The sequence below is a fragment of the Lytechinus variegatus genome, chromosome 4, assembly GCF_018143015.1.
Source record: "Lytechinus variegatus isolate NC3 chromosome 4, Lvar_3.0, whole genome shotgun sequence".
Classification (NCBI taxonomy): Eukaryota; Metazoa; Echinodermata; class Echinoidea; order Temnopleuroida; family Toxopneustidae; genus Lytechinus; species Lytechinus variegatus.
The window spans coordinates 25,892,883-25,904,913 of NC_054743.1; the positions used below are offsets into that span (position 1 = coordinate 25,892,883).

A 12,031-nucleotide genomic window follows, 5' to 3' on the forward strand; every position below is an offset into this window, starting at 1 on the left:
TTTTTAATTTGGTGTGGCACATAGGTATCATGTTATGATTTGAGCACTTCTGTGTTTAGCATAGTTTTGTGTGTGTGTATGTCATGTCAGTTTGTTTTTGGTTGCGTAGAAATTGACACAATCCTTGTTTATTTCAGCTGTTTATCACAAGATGTTGAATAAAGGGGTGAAATATGTTTTTTTTTAGCTCTCTTGTGTTTATTTTGGTTTACATGTGAATTGACGTTTCGAATCCATTTCTCATAGCACTGAATAATAATAACAATATCAAAGACAACAATGATAATTAATGTTTTGAACTAATTTCTCATAGGCCTGGATAATCATAATGATGATTAAAATGATGATGGTGATGATGATGATGATGAAGTAGATAATAATAATAGTAATGAGTATTGTTGATTTGAAAATATGCTCTCCTGCAGCTGCTGTCTATGTTCAGATAGAAAGAAATAGAGAGAGAGAGAGAGAGAGCACAAGAAGAAGAGAGCGTGGAAAAAGAAAGGGGTACGTACAGAGCATAATTCAGAAAGCTACATGTACTTGTTGGAAATGAACTAAATTATTTTAATTTAGTTCAATATTACACAATATACTGTACAAATACGTATTTGAAATACACATTAAAATATTTTCTTTGCATTTTATATTATGATGCTTTGGCAAAGTTTAAGAAGGCAAGATGAGTGTTGCTCAGTATGGTAACAATACTCATACCTTGTGTTGGGATGTTTCTGATATGGCTCCCTCTGGTGTTAGAAAATACAGTGGTTCGCGTGGATCCTTTTCTTCTCTGCAATTTTTTAATAAAATAATTTCTCTCTTTCCTCGTTATTCTTCTCAGAGCCTACATCTCTCCTCTTTGTATCATATCTCTAATACCTCCCAAATACTGGTCAGAAGTGGTTCCACTTATTGGTTGGACATGGTGGCGTTGAAACCAATCCCCAGTATTAAAGGAGTATTAGCAATGACCCCTAGCTTGTCACACAAGTTGAAAGTTAGACTCAAGGGAGTAGACTTGTCAATGATTTTTCACTTACTAATTTCTGCTTGCCCAATCAGATGCAAGGATTCTCTATGACTTATAGTCATATGTAAATGTCTCTGACAAATCTCTTCATGAAATGTGAAATGCTCTCCTGGACACTTGCTTCGAGTTCAACCTTGCTGAGAGTTTTTGCATCTTTTATAGTTTAGTTTGAATTTGTTTATTGAAAGGAAGCACAATTTTTTTTTTTTTTGGGGGGGGGGGGTGGGGTGACCATTTGCAAAACTCACAGGGTAAAATGATGTTTTTTTTCCTACCTGTACATGTACATGTAGGTCTAAGTTTATGGCCTATATTTCTGGCATTTTATCAATTTGCATAACAATTTTTTTATGGGGAGGGGCATTTGGGTACTTTCAAGAATGAAAATTTAACTTCATATCCATGGATAGAAAGTTGCTCAGCATATGCATGAGAGTAAAAAGACATTCAATTTTGTAATTTTTAAAAGAAAATTGACATATTGGCCTATATAAATATCTCCATGCATTAAATTGAATAATCCAAGTGTACATGATTGATGAAACAAGCCCCTCCCTCATTTACCCTTGTTTAATATCCAGATAAATTTCAAGACGTAAAGGTGTTGATTAATACTCCCTGGCAAGGTATCATGTCAAACTACTTTCTACTAAAACAGGTGCACTGTTTATTATACCTTGCTGCACTATCTACAAACAATTGTAGCTTGTTCCTACCATGTTAGTACTGAAAATAACCACAAACCAAGGACTCCTTGCACGAACCTCAACAATCTTTAAAGGGCAAGTCTACCTTCAAAAAAACTTTATTAGAATAAAAAGAGAAAAATGCAACAAGCATATCACTGAAAATTTCATCAAAATCAGATGTAAAATAATAAAGTCGTATTGTAACATTTTAAAATTTCGCTTAATTTCACAAAAAAAATATATTCACATCCTTGTCGGTATGAAGGGACTGATGACATCACTCACTATTTCTTTTGTATTTTCTTATGTGAAATGTGAAATAATCAAATTTTCGCCAATTTTCCTGTCAAAATACTTTATTCGTCCCTGAACATGTGGTATTACCATTGTTTAACATTTTTATGGTTCAGTGAAATTATTGTCAAATCTGTAAAAATTGAAATATTGTATAATTCAGACAATAAAAAACAATGAAATGTGAGTGAGGGACATCATCGACTCTATCATTTGCACATCATTGAGTTGTACATTTCACTGGTTTATGAAAAATAAGCGAAACTGTAATATGTTGTAACTTTCTTATTTCACATCCAATTGTGATAAAATTTTCAGCGTTATGCTTGTTTGATTTTTCTCTGAACTAGTAATAAAGATCAACATTTTTCTTGGTCTACTTGACCTTTTTTCGTCCACTTCAGTCAGTTTATAATAAAAAGTCCTGGATAATGATATTCAAGTATTGCTCATTTTCGTCTTTATTTGAATGAAAAAGTGAGCCAATATTATGTCCCCTCCATCCTGGAACCACAATCGTAACTTTAACTGCTTCCTGCCTGCCTACAGGTGCAACCACTTCTTCCACCGATTGTCCCCCTTAGGTCACCTGTCTACCTGAGCGCTTAGACTCCGCTAATCACACCTCGTAAGACTGGAGCAAATTGCTAGAACAACAGTCCCACACATGCATTTCCCTGCTGGGCATTTGACTAAGAGGTTGGGTTGCAGTTACACTAACCCCTTAGCCCAACAGGGGGAATCATTGTTTGCCCTAGATCTCCATGTTAGTACTTATAAGCCCCGTTCAGATTCGAAGAATCGGCAACCACACATCAGACTGTACAAATTTCGTTTGCAACAAAAATAAAGGCTTGTTTTTTAGACCTACATGTACATGTAGATAGGGTAAAATCATTTGGATATAACAATATATTTTGTTTTAATCTATTAATATCTATTTACACGATCATGCAACAAAACATTGTGAATCTTAATCTAAGGAAATGTGTACATGTATTTCATGTACGTGATGATACATTTATTTTGTATAAAGGCGAAAGTGGGACTTGTCACAACTCCACCAATGATCTCAACAAGCTGATCTGTCTTAGAATAGGCCTACATGTACATGTACAGTAGGTCTATATTACTTAATACCATGGATTACCTGCATTTGTTGCTTTTCTGTGTTAATAAAATTTCCACGAGAACTGAGAACGGGCAAAAGTGGCAGTAATCGGTGGTAGGCTGCCTGCAGGCTTTGTGTTCTTGTGATGTCCTTGTCAATCCAACTTGTTCCCCTAGCATATTCCCCCCCGTCTCCTTGGGCGCTATGAAATGACCCACTGTGCTCTCTTGATGTGTTAGGGGGTAAAGCCAGCTTCTTTTTCTGCTCCAGTTGCACCAGTAAGTGATGAAACATGGCTTGTTTTAAAGATAGATTTGCGGATTAATACCAGAATTCTGTATCCAATTTCAGATTAGTATTGCTGTAGTTGTGTACTTTTATGCTCAAGAGTTTGATATTTGGGGCTAGAATTCAGGCTTACATTGTTTGTATGTAGGTTCATGCCCCAATTGCCTCCATGAATAGTTTCGTTTTGAAATGCTAATCTCAAATGAATATGAAAGTGTGTGCTCGTTTCTTTAGTTAAAAACAAACAAACTTTCTTTGAAGGATACCAAAACAAAGTATCACTCTTGGAGATAGACAGGTATATGAGGCTGTTCTCACTACATTCCTAAAACTAGTTTACTGGAAACTAGTCTAGTGGAAACTAGTTTAATGCGTAGTGAGAACGGTCAAAGCGGTCTTGGAAGCAATCTTCCAAACCAGTTTGGAAAGCCACCTCGCGATGTAGTTTTCAAGATCGCTTTGCCTCGTTAAACTGGTTTTAGCCTAAGTGAGGACACAACCGTTCTTTGGGAAGCGATCTTCACACATTTCGAGCGCGCTACTCCACATGACAGGTGTAGAATGCCTATAGTGCGGTTTCGAATTTCTCGCGAAACGTGTCACCCCACTGAGAGCGTTTCCATAGCAACAAGAGCGCTTTACGTGAAGTGATTTTGAAAACCACTTTCGTGTGATCAAGTGGGAACGCTAGTAAAGCGATCTTCCAAAGTGGTTTCCTGAATCGGTTTCCAGTAAACTAGTTTTAGAAAGCATAATGAGAACGGCCTCTAAGATGACATCATATAAACATTTTCTTATATGAAAATCTGCATCTATAGGGCCTGCATGTGCTACTTGTTATTCTGTTTTGGCATCACCCATGCCGTGCCGGGGAGGCGGAAAGCGAACTGAATCACTGTGACCTGCTGCAGGTCTCTCCTGAGTTGCAGGCTTTCTTGAATAAATTGTACAGTATGCCACTTCCAGTTTTCTGTCTGTTTCCGTCTCTCATACACTCTTTCTGTCTGCTCCTTACAATCCATGGGTCTTTTAAAGATGTATTCCAGGCTGAAATTAAGGTATATCTGAATAAATAGTGAAAAATTCACAGAGCAAAATGCTGAAAATTTCATCAAAATCTTATAACAAATAGCGAAGTGATTGAATTAATAAAGTTTAGCGTTACAATATATTGTGAAAAGTTATATGCACATCATGAATTTTCATTAGATGGGCTGATGATGTCACATCCCCACTTTCCTTAATAATCATATATGTTTACGTGAAATCATAATTGCTTCATTTTATCATACATGTGTGAATGATATGTCGAGCTTATAATGAAGTCAGTTGCTGCAATGAATATCTAATGCACTAAATCAGTTGTCTATCATGAACCTAATTTTTGTAATTTAATACAAAAGAACAAGTGGGGATATAACATCAGCCTGCTCATTAAATACTAATAAAGAAATGCCTCCATGCAAACCTTCAAACAACATATGCCTAGAACTGTTTCACTGAAATAATGCATCTTTAAAATGCTATAACTTTGTTAGTCCTTGTAACTTTGCCAGTATGAGAAATCCAGCAGCCAATCACAGTCAAGTATACTATGCTACAATGGTTGCCATATTGACCAGTTACAACTCATTATGTAACAGGTTCCAACAGTGGTTCAAGCAGGATTTTTAGGGGGGGGGTTCAAGCTGAATGAAATGTTGACGACAATAAAAGAAAATAAGTCTTCACTACAAATTTTAGGTCGTTTCATACCCCCAGAAATTCAAGTTGTCAAGCAAAAAAAAAGTCTTCACCAAAAATTTTACGCCATTTTTTTACCCCCCCCTCTGAAAGGTCTTCAAAATCTAGGGGGGGTATGAAAACCCGTTACCACCCCCTGCCTGCGTATGTCACTGGGTCCCAAATGATAGCTGACCATCATCATCCACATGTATTACTTTATTTTGTTTTTCCATCTCTTTCTCCTGTTCATATTTTCTCATTCTGTGACTGGATCTATTCACAATGCAGACATTAAATAATTTACATGTGAAGGCAAAAGTAAAGTGTATAAATCTAGACAAAGTGACAGATAATGTTCGGTTTGAAAAATAAGTTTATTTACAATCATCATTTAGAACAGGAGATCACAATTTCACAAATCCATAGTTCCATACCATAATGTCTTGGTTTTTAACAATTGAAAAAGCGAAGGCATGTTTACAAATAAATATAATTTTTCAAAGTGTTATTCAAATGTATCAACCATGGTTTGCTCCACTAAAATGAAAAAAAAATAAACAAACAAAAGATATGAAGTGAAAATGTCTGGTGGGAGCTTTGTAATCCTACAGTGAATTCAGAAAAAGGGATAGGACTATAAAATAAATTGGAATCTAATCTTTGAAATACAGTGAATCGTAACAATACACTGTAAAAAATAATGGCTAAAATTTTTACCTCCACGAGGGTGATATGTGTCCAACTGATTTGGGGCAGTAGTTTACCCCGTGCAGGAAGCATATTGTCCAGTAAGGTAAAAAAATAGGCAGCAATTACTTCAGAATGGGCGAAATTTTCATCACACTGGATAAAAAAAAGGCCAAAATAAAATGCCCAATGTTGGTCGGACACATAATTACCCTCATGGAGCACTTTACCTAATATTACTTTTTTCCAATATTTTTTTTTATTAGAGTGTACAGTGTATTCTAAGTTCATCAATCCTTTTCAAAATATTTTCTTTGAAAATGATCCAACACTGGCAACACAGTGTTTGTCAGTTTGTAAAAAGGCATGTTTCTTGCAAAATATAGGCCTAGTGCATTTGCTTTTAAATACTGAGCTTGGGATATCGCAGTATTGGTCACTGTAAGAAGATAAGTTCAATGACTTCTGTTCTAGCATGGAGGTAGAAAGGCATGGTTCTAACAATTGTATCAACCAATCAATTGTATTTAGCTATAATTTAGCTATAAACCTGTCTGAACATAACAGATGTGAGAGTCCAGTTATAAAAAAAGTGCCACCAATTAAGAAAACCTCACTAATCTTTGGAAGTTGACCCAAACTTCTCTTGCATCCATTCATGCACAGGCTGCCATGGGTTGTACTTCACATTTGAGAATGAGTTATTTCATTATTGTCTACTTTATAGTGCAAACTATGAATCCATCTTGTGATACATTAATTTGAGACAGGCAATGAAGATGAATACAATACATTGATAATTTACTTCTACAATACATTGATAATTTACTTCCACAATACATTATGAAAGATCTATCATATAACAAATGGTCGCATTTCATAAGTTGGGTATGCAAAAAGGGTGGCGTATGAACAATTTTCCACACGGTGCCATGGATAAATTGTTGCTACATCACAGCATCTTGACCAAATTTATTGAGTAATATCTCATTTTGAAGCTAGAACTATAGGCTAAATATATTACTATGAATTAGATCAATACAATATCAGGAACAAAAACTATAGCACATTAAGTTTGAAGTAACAGGGGTGGCGGAGCCGGTGGATGCGGTAAATGATAAAATATTAATTAAACCTAATTAACAACTTACTATAATATGTAATATGACTGTTATCCTCATATTTCTGGGAGTTTTAAAGCAGGGAACAACTAAATGTCATAAAAATTTGACAATTTTGAAAATATGCAGCAATGGAATACATGTGTATGTCAGCTCTGATCTGCAACCTAATCAATTAGTTAACCGGAGAGATTTGGTTAATTATCTAATTTGTAATCTTAATTTTTAGTACAAATGTTGTGTATCATTGCAACAAACATTTCTACCCCTGATGTTGTCATTTTGCCAAACATATAAATACAGTGACGGGTATTTTGGGGGCAAAAATGTGAAATTAAATACTGTTAATTAATTAGTATAATTAATATGCATACAATAATAGATAATTATTCGATTTTTGGTACAGATTTAATTATTGATGTTTCAAGATTATAACTGCAATTTACTAGGGTGATCCAATGTTGCATTAACTTTTGACACCATTTTATGTGCAGCAGGTCCAATTTGAGAAAAACACATTTCAAAATTCACATTTACATTGACGTCTATGTAATAATAAGCTGTTAATTAGTCATTTTAAGGAAAAATAAAGGTATTTGAGACTTAAAACTTTTCCATTATTTAGAGAATGGTAATAGCTATAACATATCAAAAAAAATTTTTTTGACCATTTTTACCCTGTTCGCGAAATTGGACCACCTTCTGACATGCGACCATATCTCTATTTACATAGAGATTAAATTAAAGTAGAATTATTACTTGTAAAAAAGAGATCAAATTTATTACTTGTATTAAAATGACATTAATTAATTCTTCAACAAAAATCCTAACAAAATGGAAGAACTAGAATTTTTAGACTATGGAAATTTGTAGGCTAATCACTCGATTGGCTTATTGTATTCAAATAATAAATAAACTGTTATTTGGGCCTGGACAAACACATTCATTGTTGATTATGATTGAGAAAATCGGTTTATAAATTACATCAGCGATTTGTATTTATTTCAAACTACCTCAAAAATGTAATCTGCCAAAATACACGAGATTCATGTTTATGGTTCTAGCTGACGAAAACTGATTGAACCCACGCTTGATGCATCAGTCTGTCAGCTCAATTAAATAGACAGATGTTATAATACTGGTGATTGAAAGGAGAGGAGGAGATAATTGAAACCTTGGGGACTTTATAGAATGAAAATGATGGTGCCAACAAGACTGGTAGCCAGGAATGATTTGAAGATGTTGACGGAGGTCAGAGGATCTTCAAGAAATTATCTCCATCGTTTTGTAATCTGATTATATATCTTGCATGCAATACATTGCAAGTATTAAAGCCATTGGTTAACACTGATTTGTGTTCAAAAAATATGATCTGCAAGGTCCTATTTGTGACCTGTTTTCGCGATATTTGAAAAATGAAAATAACTGATGGAGAAAATTTTCATGTGATCATTATTGGCAAAATATAACATGTAGGCCCTACAAACAGTGGATAAGAAAATTAAAATGCATGAGAATATTGGTTGATTTTTGCCTTTTTTTGGGGGGGGGGTTGCAAGAAAGGTATTCAGCAACACAGCGCTAAACATTTGTATTAAGCGCTATATTTTTATCATATCAACGCTTGTATTGGAGCTACACCATTCACTGTACATGCAGAGTTATCAATATCATCATGATGCAATAAATAATGAGGAAGAGGTAGAAGTATGCAACAGGGTTAATAATATAGTTTATGACAATCAATAATTAAAGATTTAATTCACTCTGTTGCTATAGTATTTGATGAAATTACAAAATACAAATTAAATTTGAATTTAAAACAATGGAAACAACATTTAATGAAACCAAATGCAAATTTTATGCATTTCATGAGGCATATTTTCATTATGATTAAAGATTTTACAAATCTGAAATGAAACTATGTGAAAGGTGTTTCATAAATTTCAAGGTCAAGTCCACCCTCTCACAAAAAAGATGATGAAATAAGTACATGTAGAGAAAATCGCACAGGCTGAACGTTAATATGTCATCAAAATAAATGTAAAATACAAAAGTTAATTTCATTTTCATAGTTTTTCTTAATTTCAGAAAGCAGACTTTATTAATATACACTGCGCAACATGGACCAGCCAGTATGCAAATGAGGGAGCCAATTATCTTTTAAACTCAAGATTTTTTTACATATAGATCTACAAAATAAAATATAAATGATGACAAAAAAATGTAAGAAAGTGGATGACATTATCAGCTGATTCGGCTCCCTCATTTGCACACCTAAAACTGTTTTGTGAAATCAAGGAAAATTGTTGAACATTTTTAGGTCCAATTTTGATTAATTTCAGTGTGTTGCTTGTTTGAACATTCTCTATTTCATTGTAAGTTTCTACTGGATTGGAATTGACCTTGAACAACATTGACTATTTATGGAATGCCAAAATGGCTTCTTGGCATCAACCAATTTGAAATACTTATATAGTAGGCACATGAATGCAATCACACAATGTATATTATTTGCCACAATAGTGAAATTATTTGATTAAAACAAAATAATTCTTCATCCTTGTATCACATATTCCAGCATGTCATATTCACATTGTTCAGAAAGTATTGCAATGCGTAAATAAACAAAGTGATCTCAGTATAAAGAGGTTGACTGGTAACAACAATTAGTGATAAAAATTTGACCATATGTAGTCCCAGGTCTTCCTAAGAAACACGATGAAGAATTGAAGATCTTGATATCTCAACAAAGTTTTAGATTTATTGTTGGTTTCTTGGGATTTGATATTGATTGAACAAAATCAGTCTTCCAATGAATATAATACAATAACTGTCAATGTCGATTTTGTTCATACAGTTACTAAGAAAACAGATCAAGTGGGAATCCCTAAAAAAAGATAGCATAGAACTTAATACATGTATGTAATCTTCAAGAATTTCTCAGGTAGGTTTTGATCAAATCAAAAACATTAGTATACCCCCCCCCCAAAAAAAGGGGGAACGGTTGTGAACAACAAATATTAAACGAGGGTTTGTTTATTTCCCTTTTCCACTTCTTCTCCAGCAATGTTCTCATAAATATTGTCCACATCATCCAAGGGTACATCAGAATACACAGTTCCGTTGGCTACTTGATCAAGCTGTCCATTGTCCATGTACACCAACCTTGCTTTCTTGACCTCATTAGGAGGCAGAGGTAATGTCCTGACATAGCATCCCTCTGTTACATCAGGTTGCGAGGATAGTGTCAGAGGGGCGTGGTTGCATAACGGCTTCTCATGCCTTACATTATGACCCCACGTCTTGTTCATGCAACACATGTGCGATCGTGGATGCTGGTAATGAGGCTCTAAAGAGTCAGTCCTCGCAGGTGGGTGCGGCTTTGGCGAAGGTGGAACCAGTAGCTGTGAGTTAAAGTGGGCGGGGCGCGCACCTGGACGGACTTTCTGGTAGTGGCCGAGGTCGGGGTGGTAGTAGTTTCCAACAGCTTTGGAAGATGCGGTTGCGAGGCAGTTCTCGGTGGTGTAGTCTGATGAAACAATCGTCTCGGCCGTAGAGATGACGGGTTGACTGTCCACCGGGCTGTTGGAGGAATGATTGGCAGAGTGAACCACCACGTGCAATGTCGCTTGTACTTGCTGCCTCTGTTGGTCACTTCCTCCACGCTCACTCTCAGGCAACTCGTAGACGTTCAAGGTATCACGAGAGGTACGGAGTGTGCTGCATCCTTGTGAGTGAGTGTAATGAAATTCAGACTTGGTGGTGGCACCATGATGGCAATGAGCATGCGATTTCTTGGCTTTCTTCTTACAACCACAAATAACTGGTGCATAGATTGCAAGAAGTATGAGCAAGAATAGAGACATAAGGACACAAACGATTAGTAGCCATATTGGCCATAGCCTCCATTTTCCAGGGCGTTTGTTGATTATGATGTCGGTGTCTGGAACAGTAGGGAGCTCTGTCCTTGTCATAGCATCTGTCGGTTTCCCAAGGATGTTGCCATTCAGACTCACGACTGTTGTGCTGTTTGAAACTGTCCAGCCATTGTTGGACAACTCGCACACAATCTCTACATCTATCTCACTGTAGAGGATGGATAGGTCTGTCACGCGTAGAGTACGCCCGTTATTCTCCAGGATATATCCAAAGGTTCCAGGACGGATAGGATCCTGGTTGACATACCAGGTAAAATTATTAACCTCACGACTGAAGTTGGTGCTTGGCCCACAGGTAAAGCTCAGTTCTATCATGTCCTGTGAGCGAGGTTGACCTCCCGTCAGAGGAAGCGTCCCGCTTTCAAACTCCTGCCACACCTTCTGCAAGTTAGAGTCAATCTGAACGGGTGGCGGAGCAGCCATTGCCACAGGATCAACTGTACAGTTTCGTGGAATCAACAGGGCATCACCTTCAGCTTTGCAATAAAAATGTGATAGATTTTCCTGCAGTGTAACCACAGTTCTGTGTTTAGCGACAATCTCGTAATTCCATGACATCTCGGAATGAAGTCTCTGATCTCCTTTATACCATGCGAGCTGAACCGGAGGTGACCCTTCCGTTGAGCGACAAATCAATTCAACCTCATCTCCAGGCAACAGTAACCCATCCCTTTTGCGTACCTCACAGATGGGGAACTCATCTGAAGGAGCGATGAGGACTTGAAGACGTGCTGGATCAGAGGTCAATGTATCCTTATGAGATGGTGCGTAACAGGCGCATTGGTACTCCCCATCATCCCATGAGGAAACATTGACAATGCGCAGGGTAAAATCACCTGCTGAAGTGTTTCCTGGGATCGAATAGCGCTCACTGACTTCGGAAGGGATGCGTGGCATGAATTCCGCGTTCCTGAAGAAATATGTCTGCATGTCCTTCCGGTACCAATATACGTTACATATCCCAGGTTGTTGCAAGACGCAAGGTAACCGCACTTCTCGGCCCTCACGAACAGTCACGTCACGTGGTGATATCTGAATAGATTCTTGTTGTCCCATCGTAATGGAAACACAAAATGTCACCAAGACAGAGATGGTTAGAGAATTTCTCAACGAAAATAGATCCATTATGATGCAGTCTTCTT

The 12,031-nt window shown here is 36.5% G+C and overlaps 1 protein-coding gene across 1 annotated transcript; it reads right to left on the bottom strand.

Moving 5' to 3' along the window:
• Positions 1–9,747: 9,747 nt before the first annotated feature.
• LOC121413696 lies at positions 9,748–12,031 on the bottom strand. Its single transcript, XM_041606621.1, has one exon. It carries the CDS (start codon positions 12,012–12,014, stop codon positions 9,972–9,974), a length of 2,043 nt encoding a protein of 680 aa, XP_041462555.1. The 5' UTR covers positions 12,015–12,031; the 3' UTR covers positions 9,748–9,971.